Here is an 18,423-nt window from a genome sequence, read left to right as displayed (position 1 = left end):
TCTTTAAAGGGCATCTGTCAGTAGTTGTTTTGTTCCTATGACACTGGCTGACCTGTTACATGTGCACTTGGCAGCTGAAGGCATCTGTGTTAGTCCCATGTTCATATGTGTCCGCATTGCTGAGAAAAACGATGTTTTAATATTCGAAGACTAGCTTCTAGGAGCAATGGGGGCGTTGCCGTTACACCTAGAGGCTCTGCTCTCTCTACAACTACCACAGCCTCTGTACTTTGATTGACAGGGCCAGGCAGTGTAAAAGGTCATCACACCTGGCTCTGACTTTTCCCAAAGTCAAAGTACAGAGGACGCAGTAGTTGCAGAGAAACCAGAGCATCTAGGTGTAACGGCAATGCCCCCATTGCTCCTAGAGGCTCATTTGCATATATTACACATCATTTTCCCAGCATTTCGGGCACATATGAACATGGGACCAACACAGAAGCCTTCAGCTGCCAAGCGCACATGTAACAGGTCAGCCGGTGTCATAGGGACAGATCTGCTGACAGATGCCCTTTTAAAGGGGTATTCCAGTCATAGAAGGTACTGTATATCCCTGTCACTCGCTCATTATTTTTGGGGTGTCGTGCAAATATTGCAGCTCACCTCCATTCACTTGAACGGTGCCAAGCTGCAGATCTCAGCACCTTCCATGGGGAAAATGCCCCGCTGAATACAAATGGCACTCGATAAAGCCCAGAATACTTCTTTACGAAACACTTTTATTCTGTTACAATGGTTAAGCTCCAAGAAGACTGCTACAAAATTAACTTATATGGAATCTCAAAAAGATCTAAATTACAAAAGTAAAAAAATAAAATTCCTCATTAAGCCCCAATCCCACTTGCATATTTTTGGTTTATGCAAAATGACTGAACGTGTGAATAAGGCCTTATTCAGATTAGACCCATGTTGGCCAAGAGATTAACACCTGTGCGCTGAATGTGAGGGCCACAAACATGATTTAGAATAAGATTAATTATGTTTTTTGTCTTTTATAGGAAACACAAGACTATTAAAGTGTAGTAGTGTAAGATCTTTGTTGCCCTCCCGACGGTATGTTCACATGTGACAACATACACATTGGAAAAATCCAGAGTATGTTCTGCAGAAGCAATCTGAGGATGACCTGCCAAGGATTTTTAGTTTACGTGCTGCGGATCCACCAATGGATTTAGCCTCATTCAACGGCCGCTCACCATGTGTTCCACGTAGAATCCACTCCAAATATCAACATGCTCATTCTTTTTTTCCCATGACATAGATTTGTAAAATACTCCTAGTTTATGTTCTCAAGATTAAACATGAACTCAAAATTAAAAGGCGTTGTCCGAGTGTTTAATACCAATGATCTAAGCTCAAGATAGGTCATCAGTATCTGATCTTGGGGGGTCCGACACCCGGCACCTCCCACCAATAAGCTGTTAGCCAATTCATCGGTCAAATGGCTTAGGTGCAACTCAGTCCTATTTAAAAGGGATCATCTCTTTCAGCAAGTGGCATTTATCATGTAGAGAAGGGCAATACCAGGCACTTACTAATGTATTGTGATCATCCATATTGCCTCCTTTGCCGGATGGATTCATTTTCCATCACATTATACACTGCTAGTATCCAGGGGTTACAACCACCCTGCAATCCGTGCTTGCACACTATAGGAAAAGGCAACAGCGGGAGTGAACATAGGCCAGCGCTTTTTCCTATAGCGTACAAGCACTGCCACCGATGCTGGATTGCTGGGTGGTTGTCGTAACCCCTGAAAAAGAGCAGCGTATAATGTAATGGAAAAATAAATCAAGCCAGCAAAGGAGGCAATATGGACACTAACAATAGAATAGTAAGTACCTGGTATTAACTTTCTCTACATGATAAATGCCATTTGCTGAAGCAAGAAAATCCCTTTAAGTCAGGGATGCTCAACCTGCAGCCCTCCAGCTGTTGCAAAACTACAACTCCCAGCATTCCCGGACAACCTACAGCAGGGCATGGTGGGAGTTGTAGTTATACAACAGCTGGAGGGCTGCAGGTTGAGCATCCCTGCTTTAAGTGATTGGGTCTGAGCTGCAATACCAAGCACAGCAACTAGAGAAGGCTGCGAGGAGGCCACAGCTGATCAGCGGAGGTGTTGGGAGTCGGACCCCCACCAGATAATGATGACCTGTCCTGAGATAGGTCATCATTATTAAACACTCCAACAACCCCTTGGACACATAAAAGACAATATAAGTATTTTGGGCGAGTACAATCAGTGAATGCTGCCTGCAGCCTCTAAACGGTGTATTAGGCTTTTACACTGGACATCCTGGTCAACAGCAAGCACCAGATACCATGGGCACATGGGGTATTAAACCTATCACTAGGACAGGCCTTTGTATGCATCTACTAAAATGCCTGAACCTCCTCACTGTGCCCTCTGAACTGCAGCCATGACTCCTAGGAAGGAGAAGAGCCCCTTCTCGAAGGAGTCATGGGGACGCGGAGGTCCCTACTGCACTTGGGCAGGATGCAGGATTGCCCACTGCGCCTCTTACAGACGCCCTCATCCAAAGGCGAGTCTGTGCAGGCGCTCCTGTTGTAGTCACCGTTTCCTACAAAAACAATGTCTTCCATCCCTTGTCATTCAGAACACAGAAGCACATACCGTACCTCATATTGGCAGGCCACCTTTCCTCCCAAATGAATTTGGGGAAAAAAATGATACATAGATGTGACATTTACAAAAAAAGAAAATAACTTATTTCATATGAATTGATAGGACAGTTGGCGTGTAGTAAGGATAATACAAGATACCATACAATGATTGTACTCAGAATACTCCTGGGGTCTGTACCACTCCAAGCAGTTGACTATAGTCCCAGGCAGCAGACGCTGTGGAGGTATCTCGGGGAGGTTAGCGGATTTATGTATGGGTGCATTCATTTATCTTCTTAGTATACGTAGACTTTGGAGAGTTTAGAATCGCGCTGAACGTTGTCGGAATTTTACAAATGCATAGATGGCCAGAGTAGCTAGAATGATGGGCACCACAATCATCACCAGCGACGTCCCCTCAGAGTCTCTATCACTTCTACCTCCCAAAGGGCCATTAAGATGATTCTGGTGAAAAAAATAAAATAAAAAGGGATACTTTTTTTTTTTTTTAAATGTATACACGTTTAATAAAAAGGAAATCCTACAAGCAAACAGCATTCTGGATACTCATATCTGCCTTGTATACGGCTTTACTGGTTTCATAAGCGGCACTTGGATTCTGAGGCTGTCCTCACTTGAATGGAGCGAGTACTTATTATTACTACACTATGCTGCTGCTCCAGATGACTCGCGGTATAATGACCAGGAAGCTGCACTCGCATGGAGCGCTACCTCTTCTTCAAACAGCTGATTGGCTGGGGTGTTGGACCTTCGCAGATAAGGCTACTTTTACACTGGCGTTTCTGGGTCCGCTTGTGAGATCCGTTCACGGCTCTCACAAGCGTCCCAAACCGTATCAGTTCAGCCCCAATGCATTCTGAATGGATAAGGATCCGTTCAGAATGCATCAATTTGGCTGCGTTTGGTCTCCGTTGCGTTTTTTAGACGGTCACTAAAACGCAGCTTGCAGCGTTTGTGACCGTCTGACTATGCGGAGCCAAACGGATCCAATGCAAGTCAATGGGGACGGATCAGTTTTCCACTGACAATATGGTGCAATTGAAAACGGATCCGTCCCCCATTGACTTTCAATGTAAGTCAAGACGGATCCGTTTTGACATACTTTTTTTGAATAAATAATGCAAATGGATCCGTTATGAACAGATACAAGACGGATCCGCACCAAACGCGAGTGTAAAAAGTAGCCTAAGATATTGGTGACCTATCCTGACCAAAGGTCATCAATATTAATGGCTGGACAACCCCTTTAAAAGGAGTTATCCAAAGTCTAAAACATGCCTCCCAATGCCTGGGCCCCTCATATAGATTAAAAAATTATTAACTCACCTTCTCCTCTTGATCGCGTAGCTGCCGGTCTCCTCTTACTTCTTTAATCATGATCTGCCGGCTAAAGGACCTGTGATGACGTCAGATCACATGGTCCATCACCACAGTGATGAACCATGTGATTAGACCATGTGATCTGATGTCACCACAGGTCCTTTAGCCGGCAGCTCATGATTAAAGTAGTAAGAAGAGACTGGCAGCTACGCGTTCAAGAGCAAAAGGCGAGTTAAATATTTTTTAACCCTCAATTGACCACCTACTAAGCATTCTGTATTAAAGAATGCTATTATTTTCCCTTATAACCATGTTATAAGGGAAAATAATAACATCTACACAACACCTAACCCAAACCTGAACTTCTGTGAAGAAGTTCGGGTCTGGGTACCACAGTCAGTTTTTTATCACGCTTATAAAGGGAAAATATCATGTTATAAGGGAAAATAATACAGTGAATAGACTTTCATCTTAGCAACCATGCGGGAAAATCGCACCGCATCCACACTTTATTGCGGATGCTTGTGATTTTCACTCAGCCCCATTCACTTCTATGGGGCCTGCGTTGCGTGATAAACGCACAATATAGAGCATGCTGCGATTTTCACGCAACGTGAAAATCACCGCTCATGTGCACAGCCCCATAGAACTGAATGGGTCCGGATTTAGTGCGGGTGCAATGCGTTCACCTCACGCATTGCACCCGCGCGGAAATCTCGCCTGTGTGAACTCAGCCTAACTGTCCCCTAGTCTAGGCCATAGTTTAGTCCTGTCCCAGACCACCAGGGATCCACATAAGAAGTCCTCCCTCTGTTCACTGACTACAAGTGCAGGAATCCCCAGTTCTGGACGTTATGGGTATATAGAAATTTACCAGAGTTACACAAGACTAAAATTGATTATAAGAAATCTACATATATGTTCTGTGCCGCTGAAGACCATGGAGTTGAGCAATCAATGTCACTCACCTGGTGTTGAACTTTTAGCATCACGTGGTCACCAGAACTTCTGAAGAGGTCCACTGCCGTCTTATGCAAGAGATTTTCGAGTTTTATACCGTTTACCTAAAGAGGAAAAAAATTAAAAATGATATATATATATATATATATATATATATATATATATATATATATATATATATATATATATACACACACACACACACACACACACACACACACACACACACACACTCCAAAAAATGAAATGTAATGCAGCACTCCTTAGATAAAAAGTGAAAAAATACTAAATTTATTCAACACATGTTGATAGAGGCAACGTTTCAGCTGTGACTGTGCGTATATATTATATGGGGACATTTCAGGAAGTAAAAGTTTCGGTGCTAATTCCCTGTTTAATTCCATACTGGTGCATATAAAAACTCCATACAAAACAATTCATTCTCTTGTGACAACTCATGGTGCAGCAACCATCGGACCCCCTCAGGTCTAGTGTATCACATTTCCGTGACTGTCTTCAATTTCATAGTGCTTCATGTACTGTATACTCATGTTTTCCCAAATAGTGATAGTGATTAAACCCTCCATGGCTTGCTCCAACATACTTCACACCTGTAAGAAAACCGCAACACAGGAATCCATAAAACTCTGCTACCTTATGCTCTCATGACGCTATATCACAGATGGAGCGTTCCCCCATCTCGGCATATCTCTCTGTACACTGCGCCTGCACTGCCCTCGTACCGCAATGCGTCATCACCCGGTGTTAAGAGGCAGGCCAATCTCCCAGCATGCTCTCACAGCGCTACATTAAAGATGGAGCATTCCCCCAACTCGGCGTGTCTCCCTGTTCACTACGCCTGCGCCACCATCGCAGCGCATCACAAACCCGGCACCCAGGGCGCACCAACACTGCAACACGCGCATGGCCAACTCAGCCTCCCGCCCTGCACCCCACGCCTGCAACAGGGCGAACACCGAAGGAGCACCAAAGTTACCAAGTCTGGAAACCTGCTCAACCGTCAGTATTACATCGCGCAGCGTCTTCGTGTCGCCCAAGATTCTCTACACATCAAAGCGCTGTATTCACTAGAAGCAGCAATACAACCTTGTGTTGACCCCGGCCTGAACTACATAATCATTATAATCGTTACCTGTATTTAGTGAGGACTATACTAGATATGGTGTTGACCACAATCTATGTGACCTCCCGGGAATACTACCCGGTATATTCAACACATGAACGTTTGCATACGTGTACTCGCATGGTAAAGTCCCTCTGTAATAATGGTAACGATTGATGTTATAAGGTCACTGAAATGGATAAAACCTGGGTAAGCGATCTCTCCCACAGGTGTCCACAACTCTCATAAGTAACTGCGGAGTATAAAAAACTATCATCAATAAGTTGCACAATCCTTATATCCTAATGTATCCTCTACAAGGACTCGAGTGTCGCCAGACTCCAGGGTAGCAGCACATTGTGCGCCATCCACTACCTACCTCAGTGATCATTCCTGAGGTCACTCTAAATTCTATGTTTAACCCTTTAGGTTTGAGTGTATCCAAGCGATGGATCCACCTCAATTAGCATTTTTTTTTTTTATCCCCCTCTCTTTGGCATGGCCACATGAGCAAGTATCATAAGCCTAAGTTCCTGTTCTTTATGTTTGTACTCACTGAAGTGTTTAGATACTGGGAGGTCTTTCCTCTCATTTCTAATACTAAACCTGTGATTGTCTCCCCCACATACAGCAGCTTGCAGGGCACCACAAGACGTACACCACCCACGAAGAATCACAGGTAAGTTGATGTCTAATTACGCACTTTTCTCCTGTTGTTGGATGTATAAACTCCTTCCCTTTTTGCATCAATTTACACAGTTCAGGCAGGGATAACTGCCATTGTTTTTAGTTTTGAAAAATGTCTGTCGTAAGCGTCCTTGTTCTGGAACACTCGTCCTCACCACTCTCTTTGATGTTTTGTGTCCTTCTATAGGACATCGGTGGGGCCTCTTTAAAAGCCAACATGTTCGGGTACCCCCCTCTGTAGTATACCCCAGTGTCGCCTAATGATATGTTGCACTTTGAGACTGTCGTCATTGTATGTGGCTACAAACGGTACCCGGTTACCGTTTGTACCGTTTGTAGCAGAAACGAGACGATTCTATCTATATTGATATATGCCTTTTGTTAATCGACTCTTGTGAGTATAATAAAACCTTTTAAAACATCAAGCCAAAGGGTGCTTCACTATTGTACCAATCTCCTTGAACCCTATAGAGGAAATTGTCTGTGGAAGATCGGACCTTTTTTTTGGGTTGAAAGGAGAGGGGTTGGAGCCCGGCACCATCCACTATTGACCGGAGACTATAGTCCAGAGCAGCGCGGTTCCAAAAACTTTCATTATCTGCAGTGTACAGAGAGACATGCCGAGATGGGGGGGGGGAACGCTCCATCTGTGATATAGCACCGTGAGAGCATAAGGTAGCAGAATTTTATGGATTCCTGTGTTGCGGTTTTCTTACAGGTGTGAATTATGTTGGAGCAAGCCATGGAGGTTTTAATCACTATCACTATTTGGGAAAACTGTTTTGTATGGAGTTTTTATATGCACCAGTATGGAATTAAACAGGGAATTAGCACTGATTACTTCCTGAAATGTCCCCATATAATTTATACGCACAGTCACTTTATTATGTGTTTCACTTGGCTTGATAATGGCTCTGTGTGAGCTGAAACGTTGCCTGTATCAACATGTGTTAATTACATTTTGTAATTCTTCACTTTTTATCTAAGGAGTGCTGCGTTACATTTATTTGGACTGTGTTTGGACCCTAGGACCCAGAGGAATAATGCTGGCACCTGAATCATTTGCATTACTTGAAGTGAGGAGTGCTGCCCTGCCATCTTTTGGATATATATATACAGTACAGACCAAAAGTTTGGACACACCTTCTCAAAGAGTTTTCTTTATTTTCATGACTATGAAAATTGTAGATTCACACTGAAGGCATCAAAACTATGAATTAACACATGTGGAATTATATACATAACAAAAAGTGTGAAACAACTGAAAATATGTCATATTCTAGGTTCTTCAAAGTAGCCACCTTTTGCTTTGATTACTGCTTTGCACACTCTTGGCATTCTCTTGATGAGCTTCAAGAGGTAGTCACCTGAAATGGTCTTCCAACAGTCTTGAAGGAGTTCCCAGAGATGCTTAGCACTTGTTGGCCCTTTTGCCTTCACTCTGCGGTCCAGCTCACCCCAAACCATCTCGATTGGGTTCAGGTCCGGTGACTGTGGAGGCCAGGTTATCTGGCGCAGCACCCCATCACTCTCCTTCATGGTCAAATAGCCCTTAACCAGCCTGGAGGTGTGTTTGGGATCATTGTCCTGTTGAAAAATAAATGATGGTCCAACTAAACGCAAACCGGATGGAATAGCATGCCGCCGCAAGATGCTGTGGTAGCCATGCTGGTTCAGTATGCCTTCAATTTTGAATAAATCCCCAACAGTGTCACCAGCAAAGCACCCCCACACCATCACACCTCCTCCTCCATGCTTCACGGTGGGAACCAGGCATGTAGAGTCCATCCGTTCACCTTTTCTGCGTCGCACAAAGACACGGTGGTTGGAACCAAAGAGCTCAAATTTGGACTCAACAGACCAAAGCACAGATTTCCACTGGTCTAATGTCCATTCCTTGTGTTCTTTAGCCTAAACAAGTCTCTTCTGCTTGTTGCCTGTCCTTAGCAGTGGTTTCCTAGCAGATATTCTACCATGAAGGCCTGATTCACACAGTCTCCTCTTAACAGTTGTTCTAGAGATGTGTCTGCTGCTAGAACTCTGTGTGGCATTGACCTGGTCTCTAATCTGAGCTGCTGTTAACCTGCGATTTCTGAGGCTGGTGACTCGGATGAACTTATCCTCCGCAGCAGAGGGGACTCTTGGTCTTCCTTTCCTGGGGCGGTCCGCATGTGAGCCAGTTTCTTTGTAGCGCTTGATGGTTTTTGTGACTGCACTTGGGGACACTTTCAAAGTTTTCCCAATTTTTCGGACTGACTGACCTTCATTTCTTAAAGTAATGATGGCCACTCGTTTTTCTTTACTTAGCTGCTTTTTTCTTGCCATAATACAAATTCTAACAGTCTATTCAGTAGGACTATCAGCTGTGTACCCACCTGACTTCTCCACAACGCAACTGATGGTCCCAACCCCATTTATAAGGCAAGAAATCCCACTTATTAAACCTAACAGGGCACACCTGTGAAGTGAAAACCATTTCAGGCGACTACCTCTTGAAGCTCATCAAGAGAATGCCAAGAGTGTGCAAAGCAGTAATCAAAGCAAAAGGTGGCTACTTTGAAGAACCTATAATATGACATATTTTCAGTTTTTTTTTTATGTATATAATTCCACATGTGTTAATTCATAGTTTTGATGCTTTCAGTGTGAATCTACAATTTTTATAGTCATGAAAATAAAGAAAACTCTTTGAATGAGAAAGTGTGTCCAAACTTTTGGTCTGTACTGTATATAAAAAAAATTGGGATCATTTGTGCAGAACCAAATGTAAGATGTAAGGCAAGGCATCTTCAAGGATATAGCTGAGGGCTGTTGGGGCATTTAGCCCAGGTGCTGAGTGCCAGAAGGGGCACCGGAAAGGTACTCAGTCACCACTAGACAGCTAACTCCAGATGAAGAGCAGCCAGCATGTGGCGGGGATGGAGATGTGAAGCAGCCGAAAACAGCATAGCCGTGCGAGTTTGATATTCGTTGGTTAAAAATCGGCAGTTGCTTGCTTCTCGTTAAAGGCCGAATGGTTTTGTAGGAACCACACGGCCATTAACGAGAAGCAAGAGACTGTCAATCAATTTTTAACTATCTGATATCAAACGGCTGCATCTTCCATGGCCAAGCATTTTTTTCAGACATTGCATCTGCGTTCCACCGCGTTTCAAGCCCTCAGGATGCTTGTACACAGGGCAGCTAAGCCACGGTACCCTCATACGGTTCTCCTCTAACTACCATGGTGCGGTGGCAGATCCCTTCGTTCAGTATAGATGAAGCATGGCAATTAGAAGCCAACTTTATGCGTTTATTGTGACTCGGCCACGCCATCTATAAACACGCTGTTACATGGCTGTTAGCGGCCGTGGGCAACTCTCACACTTTTCCGCTAATTGTTGGACTGCTGTAGTTTTGCAACCTGAAACAATTGCTGGTAGCAGTAAAGCGTGACCACTACCCGTGGCCGCTGATGCAAGTGCGATACCATTCTAGGGAGGTGTTAGTAGCACAGGTAATCAATTAGGGCAGTGGTGGCGAACCTATGGCACGGGTGCCAGAGGCGGCACTCAGAGCCCTCTCTGTGGGCACCCACACCCTGGAAAAAGTCTATGGTGTACCAATGTGCCTTAGACTTTTCCTGCCATTCACCAGCACAGGGCGCACTATGAACAGCACAGGCAGCGCACTGAATGTAGGCAGGATATTGTGAATAAATGATAAAGTACATGGAAGATAATCTATATTGGACTGTAGTATTCAAGGTAAATTGCTGTGTTGGCACTTTGCGATAAATAAGTGGGTTTATGTTGCAGTTTGGGCACTCTATCTGTAAAAGGTTCGCCATCACTGTATTAGGGTATGACCTCATGGCGTGGATGTGTCATGCAGCCTCGCTGTACCACGTGGCCATACAGGCTGCAACAGGCCCTAATTAAACTAACGAGGTCCACACTTTTAAGTCGGTTTGCATTGTTAATGGCCATGCTGCACCCGAAGTTTGAGATATTAAAGGGTTATTCTGGTTATAACAAGCTATGCCTTATCCATAGGATAGGGGATAGCTATCAGACTGGTGGGGGCCCTACTGCTGGGACCTCCACCGATCACAACAACAGCTGGTCAGAAATGCGCACCGCCGCTCCATTCATTTCTATGGGAGCACCAGAGATAGCCGAGCGCTGTACTCTGCCATCTCCGCCGCTCCCACAGTAATGAATGGGCCCCCACCAATCTGATGTGGATAGGACATAAACTTGGTATAACCGGAATACCCCTTTATTATCTACTGTGTAGGAAATGAGTCCAGGCAAATTTCATTCTTGCTGTAATACAAGGCTAATACAACACCCTCCAAGAATAATTAAAAAAAACGGAATAAAAAGATCAGACAGGTTTCTAATGAATGAGCCATACACATCCTAACACCCGGCGCACAGCGCACACCCGGCGTACGTCTGACCACCCAGATCTGCTCAGCCACATACCTGTACAGAGGGCAGGAGGACGGATCTTTTATGAGAATATGCTCTCACGTAAACAGTTGAAATGATTATTATGTGAGAATGTAGGTGATAGTTTACACTGGAAAGAGCGGGCAGACAGCTGCCAGCCATCAGCGGGGCCTCACCTCCAATATCCGGTCCCCTTCCTGCAGCTTGCCATCCACTGCCGCAGCTCCGTTCTCCTTGATGCTACTGACATAGATGCCACTGTCATGGGAGACATATTGCTGGTCTGTGCCACCCACAATATTAAACCCCAGACCTAAAGAAAGAAAACATGGATGAACTGGAGGTGCACGTCATAACATGTAATACACGCATAGTGACAAACCGCTCCCGACAGGCACAGAAAGTGCATACCGACTGCCGTATACCCTACCAGAACTGCCTGGGAGAGATGGCCCTGCTGGGGTTACAATGAAAAAGGGGGGGGGGGGACTGCCGTTAGTACTGGGGTAATGGTGGAAATCCTGCTGTTAGTACTGGGGGGCTGTCAGCAATGGGTAGTAGAAAACTGCTGTGATTAATGGGGGAAGGATACTACTGGGGGTACTGGAGAAATCCTGTTGTGACTAATGGGGGAGGGCTGCCAATACTACTGGATTAGGCCTCATGCACATGAGCGTTGTTTGGGTCCGCATGCCAGCCACATTTTTTTGTGGATCTATTCTCTTTAGTGGAGATCCATTCACTTCAATGGGGCCATTCCACAGCCCTGGAAAAAAAATAAAAAATGGGACTGGTCTATTGAGGGCCAGACCTTCTGTTCCACAAAATGCGGAACGCACACGGCCAGTATCCACGATTTGCGGACCGCATAGTGTGCAATGAAATGAATTGTCTCATGACATACAACACTTTTGGTGCGAGAGCTGCTGCAGCACCGGGCTGGTAGTCATGGGTCCAGCTCCTGAGATCCCCGGTAAACAGCTCATTTTCTCTGCAGTGGCCTCTACTGGGGAGATGTGGTATTACAAGCCATTGACATGACTGCTGTTCATATGATACATGGACGGCCTGGGTCCAGCAGAACGAGACCTGCTGCATGTTACCTAAACAGCTGCTCGTACTAGACTCAGCGGATTGTAGCTTGTTGTATGTAGTCATGGTGTAGGCCCACTTTTGGAAACTTAGACATTTATCCTTTATACCTCTATACAGGGTTGGCGCCAGCACCCGGCATACCCGGGTAAGTTCCGTAGCCCACTGCTCCTGGGAGGGCCCACTGCGCAGTGTGTGCCAAGAGGGGAGGGGAGGGCTGGGGCCCCGACACTCCCCGTCCCGATCCCTGAGGAGTAGACACACGTTCTGCATGATGCGGTGACGTCACCGCTCAAAGGTAGCGTGTTTGATAGTAGAAGAGGAGTGGAGGGGGGGTTGAATATTTGCATAGAGGCGTGGTTATGCTACGTAACCACGCCCAACACATTGGAGCTGCTGTCAGGGGGGAGGAGGATCTGAGTGTAGAGTGGGAGTAGAGGAGCTGGGCACCCCCGTAATCTGGAGCTATAAGAGCAGCGGGTAGGTGCTGGATCCCGCCGGACCCTCTGCATGGAGTCCGATCCACCCTGCTGGACTGTGACCCTGAGAACCCCTTTGCTGGACATAAATCACTTCCAGATCTGGAGATTTCAAGTTTCAATTAAGTTGATAGGGAGATGAGCTGCGGTTTCCCTGCACTTTAGCAACAATCGGTATGTGAGGGGGCCATTATATTGTGTTGGGGGGGCATCATATTGTGTGAGGGGGCCATTGGGGTGGATCATTATACTGTGTAAGGGGGCCATTATATTGTGTAAGGGGGCCATTGGGGGGGGGGGGGGTAATTATACTGTGCGAGGGCCCCTAACACAGTATAATGACCCCCAGTGCCTCCCCATACAGTATAATGACCCCCAGTGCCCCCCTCATTCAATATAATGACCCCAGTAGAACCCTATACAGTATAATGACCTCCTTTGGCCCCCTCACAGTCTATAATGACCCCCAGTGCCCCCTATTCTGTATAATTACCCCCAGTGACCCCCATATAGTATATTGTCCCCCAGTGCCCCCTCCATACAGTATGATCCCCCACTGCAGTTTCATTGCTGAGTAATTTATGCAAAAATACCACAAGGGGGGCCCACAGTGTCTTTATCGCCCAAGGGCCCACATGAACTTGGAGCCGGCCCTGCCGCTATATACATTTACTCTAGACCAAGTACAAGTGTCTTTGGTGGTCACGGTCTTGGTCTTCTGCAGCAGCGCAGACGCCATTAATATCTAGTCTGCAGGAAGTCTCGGTTGGGTTTTATTGCAGGTTTCTATCTGTCATATAGATCATGTTACATGTACGCTGCAGGTAGAGAAATCCTCACTGGTAGCCTCTACACCCGGGATCAGCAACCTCCGCCACTCCAGCTGTTTTGAAACTACAACTCCCAGAATCCCCCTTTCACTTCTATGGGACTTAATGGAACAGCCAAGTAAGGGTGCATAGTGGGAGTTGTAGTTTCACAGCAGCTGAAGTGCTAAAGATTGCTGATGCCTGGTCTACACACAGAAACCCACAAATCCAGATACCAGTTTAAAGGGGTTGTCAGATTTAAAAAAAAAGTTAATGTTAAAGGGGTTGTCTCACTTTAGCAAGTGGCATTTATCATGTAGAGAAAGTTAATACAAGGCGCTTACTAATGTATTGTGATTGTCCATATTCCCTCCTTTGCTGGCTGGATTCATTTTTGCATCACATTATACACGGCTTGTTTCCATGGTTACGACTAGGGATGGAGGAAACATCTGAAGTCGATTTGCATAAAACTTTGTTCTAATACTGTACGGAGCACTCTGCTCCGAGGACAGTGGCAGGTGGGGAGTTTGACTGGGGCGGTACACCTGTCAAACCGGAACGCAGGTGTCCTGAGGCGAGCTCAGGGAGGACAGAAACCTCCCGTGAAAGCGGGGCCTCATGATCCTTCCGACTTTTTGGGTTTTAAGCAGGAGGTGTCAGAAAAGTTACCACATGGATAACTGGCTTGTGGGGGCCAAGCCAATTCAGGGTGGTCGTAACCATAGAAACGAGCAGTGTATAATGTGATGGAAAAATGAATCCAGCCAGCAAAGGGGGCAATATGGACAATCACATTACATTAGTAAGTGCCTTGTAGTAACTTCCTCTACATAATACATGCCATTTGCTGAAGTGAGACGATATGGCAACATATTAGAATAATAAAAACAAAAAATATATATATGTACGCTCATCTTACTGAACCCAGCCACTCCAGGCTTTGTTCTCACGCCTGCAGCGGTCATGTGTGGTATATGGGACACTGCCAATGCAGATACACATGACATCGTGGCTGCAGTGTTTGCAGCGCACATTCACTGTTTGCGCAGGAAAGAAGCAGCCATGTCTTTCCAATCCTGTACAGCACCTTTAAAATGGTTTTCCAGGAGTACCGATCCTCAGGATAGGTCATCAATGTGAGCATTTTGGCCTACTCACAGCGCCATCCATTGTATGGTGGCTGTGTTTGGTATTGCAGTCCAGGCCCATTCACTTGAAGGGGTCTGAGCTGTGCCTTGTGCTCTTTGAAGAGGCGTGAGCGCCGCAACCTCACCTTAAACCAGTGATGTCACATTCATTGGTCACATGACATATGCACAGTGAATGGGGCTGACCTGCAATACCACACGCAGCCACTATACAATGCACAGCGCTGTGGTTGGTAAACTGAGGTCCTCACCAGAGCACCATGGCTTCCTGAAACAGCCGATCGGTGGGCGTCTCGGGTGTCAGACCTCCACCAATCTGATATTGATGACCTATCCTGAGGATAGGTCATTACTAGTGTCAAATACCTGTAAAACCCCTTTAAAGTACAGCACCGGGCGGTCTGCAGCGATAAATCCATAGCCTTTACTGTGGGTACAAGATCAGAAACCAAATATATAATAGGTGACACCTGAAAGAGGACAAACACCTTTTCCCGGCGCGGTGTATATATTTCTGTGTGACATGAGGTCATCGTGTCCCCGTGTCTCTGCGTATTGCATGTCAGCCAGAACCAAAATCTACCCCCGCGCTTCCTATAAAAGTGACCGTCCAGAACACATGACCCCTGGATCCGGGCCCCGGGTCCGACCATACATGCAGCGCAGGCTACCTCCTGTTGGTATATCGCTGTGCGGCTCAGAGCCAGATCTGTGTATCAGGACTAACACTAGACGGGACTGGACTGCTGGAGTCTGCCACCCCCGTCCATCAGCTGCTTTGGGCAGATGCCAGTACCAGATACACAACAATGGATGGAGGCGGAAGCCGATGTGCTGCAGCTCCACTCCCACCGGAGGGAGAATACCAAATGCCATCAAATCCACACCATCGTAGGTCAGACAAGAGTGTTGACTGCGGCGTGAAACGCGTGTGAGAATTCAAGTAGTGGACTCTGCTCCTCTGACCGGAGCCATTGTGTCAGTGCAAATCATTACAGATGAGGTCGAGCAGAGACACACAGCGTTATAAGTCATTATAATGCCATGCAGACCAGTCAAAGGAACAGAGTCCACGCCCGCACAGTGAACACGCTCGTCTGGCCTCACACACTTAGGGCTCATGCACACAAACGTATTTTCCTTCCGTGTCCGTTACATTTTTTGCGGGACCATTCATTTCAATGGGTATTTCCGCAAAGAAATAGAACATGTCCTATTATTGTCCGCATTACGTACAAGGACAGGACTGTTCTATTAGGGGCCGGCTGTTCCGTACCGCAAAATACGGAAAATGCACACGGACCGCAAAATACATACGGTCGTGTGCATGAGCCCTTATAGGTGGAGATTTATTACGGCTCCGCTCCTGGCAGAAGTAGATTTCAGTTGCGGAGCACCGGCAGCCCCACGTGCACTTCTTAAAGGGCATCGGTCTGTACCTATGACGCTGGCTGACCCGTTACATGTGCGCTTGGCAGCTGAAGACATCGGTGTTGGTCCCATGTTCATATGCAGTGATGGCCAGTTCGCATTGTTCGCCCGCGAACACATGCGGACTGCCATCTTTTTTCACAAGTCCGGCGAGGCACAGGTAAGGACTTACCTGTGCCTGTGCGCGAGCTGGTCTGAAAACAAGTGTGGTCACCGGGAGCTGGCAGTTCCAAGAGCAGCCACCGGGGGCCTTCATCGGGCTGTTCTCGGAACTGCCTGCTCCCGGTGACTGCATTTGTTTTCAGACCGGCTCGTGGCACAGGCACGGGTAAGGGCTTACCTGTGTATCGCCGGACGGGTGAGAAAAGATGGCAGCCCGCATGTGTTCACGGGCGAACAATGCAAACTGGCCATCACTGTTCATATGTGGCCGCATTGCTGGGGAAAAATAATGTTAAATATATGCAAATGAGCCCCTAGGAGCAATGGGGGCGTGGCCATTACACCTAGAGGCTCTGCTCTCTCTGCAACTGCTGCACTTGATTGACAGGAACAGGCAGTAAAAACGTCATCACACCTGGCGCTGACCTCCTAAAGTACTGCCCTATCTGCTTCAGTATCTGGCAGTACAGGAAGAGAACTGCCGGCGCGCCTCTTTGCTGTACCGCGCCTGCGCCGGATACTGACACGTACAGTGCAGAGCGAGACTTTTTTATTAGGAGAAGTCAGGAGAGGACGCGGCAGTGTAAAGAGGTTTTCCAGTAATATTTTATTTTTTTTATCAAGTGCCCACAGCCTGAAACAAGATTTGTACTTGCCTGCTCCAGCCCCCATGGTGTTTACATCCGGAGGAGTCATGGGCACGGTCACATTCACCCCTGCAGCCAATTACTGGCATCAGAGGAGATCTGCTGCTTGTGGCCACATGAAGCCAGTGACTGACCGGACGGAGAGGTGACAAGTGACCATACCCATGACTCTGGAGAGCGCAGCAAAGTGGAGCAGGTAAGTAGAGATCTTCTGCTGCAGGGGGCAGGCTGCGGGCACTTGGGAATATATAGAAAACCCAATGTGGGTGTTATTAGATCTCCCCCATACTGGAGACCACTGGTCTGAGATCTCAGATCCTCTCACATACACCCTGTGACATATAAGATCACGTCTGAATGGAGCTCTCCTTTAAAGGGATGACCGCCTCATAAAATACTTGGCCTGTTGGCTGGACATCCCCTTTAAGGGCTTGCTGAATGGAGCCAGTACTGTGCAGTAGGGCAGGGCCATTGCCACTGCTTATAGAGTAGGCTCTCCAGCCTACGCGACAAGTCCCCGAGCATGCTGGGAGTTGTAGTTGTGCACTTCAGTCTGCGGCTCTCCCCATGTCCGCAGATGCCCACAGCCAGGCCTGCGCCGCCCCATGACTCTGCTGTCCCTGAGGTGGCCCCCCCGCCGCCGTCCTCCGCACCCCTCCCCCGGTACCTGAGGGGCCCCTGATGAGCTCGATCTCCTCCACCGCAGTCATGTCGGCCGCCCGCCCCCCTGCCGGTCTGTGATCAGATAAAAGGGCTGAAGGTGAACGCAACCCGAGCACTTTCTGTTCCTGCAGCCAGGCGGCCCCCACGTGGGAAGGATGCGGCGCACGGCATCATGGGGCTTGTAGTCCCTGCCCGAGAGGCGGAAAGTTCAGCGGCCGGTGGCGGAGTTCTCCTGCAGACCGTGTGATATAGAGACGGGACGGACGAGGGGGCCTCTTATTAACCCCTTCTACCCCGGAGGGTTTTGTTTATTGCGCTCCCTGCCTTCCCAGAGCATTAACTCTTATTTTTCTGTTCACATAACCGTATGAGAGCTTATTTTTTTGCGGGACAAGTTGTATTTTCCAACACCACTGTTTAATATTGCATATAATGTAGTGGGAAGCGGGATAAAAATTCCAAATGGGGTAAATTGCAAAAAAAAAAATGCTATTCCGCCACAGTTTTTTTTTTAATTTACCACGATCGATGTACGATAAAACTGACTAGAACTTTCATTCTACAGGTCAGCACGAATCCGGCGATACCTTATATTTATAGTTTTTCTTGCGTTTTGATAGTGATAAAATAATAAAAAAAACTTATTTTTTCATCGCCATATTTTGACCCCTATAACTTTTTTGTAATTATGTGTACGGAGCTGTAAGGAGGCTCATTTTTTGCGGGGAGATCTGAACTTTTTATTGATACCATTCTGGGGTGTGTAGGACTTTTTGATCACTTTTTTTTTATTTTTTTCTTAGAAAATGAAGCG

General features: G+C 46.7%; 1 protein-coding gene across 1 annotated transcript; it reads right to left on the bottom strand.

The window, feature by feature from the left end:
* Window positions 1-1,957: 1,957 nt before the first annotated feature.
* On the bottom strand, window positions 1,958-17,766 carry LOC122921469 (synaptojanin 2 binding protein). The gene is made up of 4 exons (XM_044271446.1): window positions 17,614-17,766; window positions 11,352-11,488; window positions 4,938-5,033; window positions 1,958-3,093 (listed from the first exon to the last, which is right to left on the bottom strand). The coding sequence occupies exons 1-4, from the start codon at window positions 17,654-17,656 to the stop codon at window positions 2,950-2,952; spliced, it is 420 nt and encodes a 139-aa protein (XP_044127381.1). The 5' UTR covers window positions 17,657-17,766; the 3' UTR covers window positions 1,958-2,949.
* Window positions 17,767-18,423: the final 657 nt, after the last annotated feature.

The sequence above is a fragment of the Bufo gargarizans genome, chromosome 11 (assembly GCF_014858855.1).
Source record: "Bufo gargarizans isolate SCDJY-AF-19 chromosome 11, ASM1485885v1, whole genome shotgun sequence".
In the NCBI taxonomy this organism is placed as follows: Eukaryota; Metazoa; Chordata; class Amphibia; order Anura; family Bufonidae; genus Bufo; species Bufo gargarizans.
Note: the sequence above shows the minus strand (reverse complement) of the source record. Positions and strands in the feature narration are given on the sequence as shown.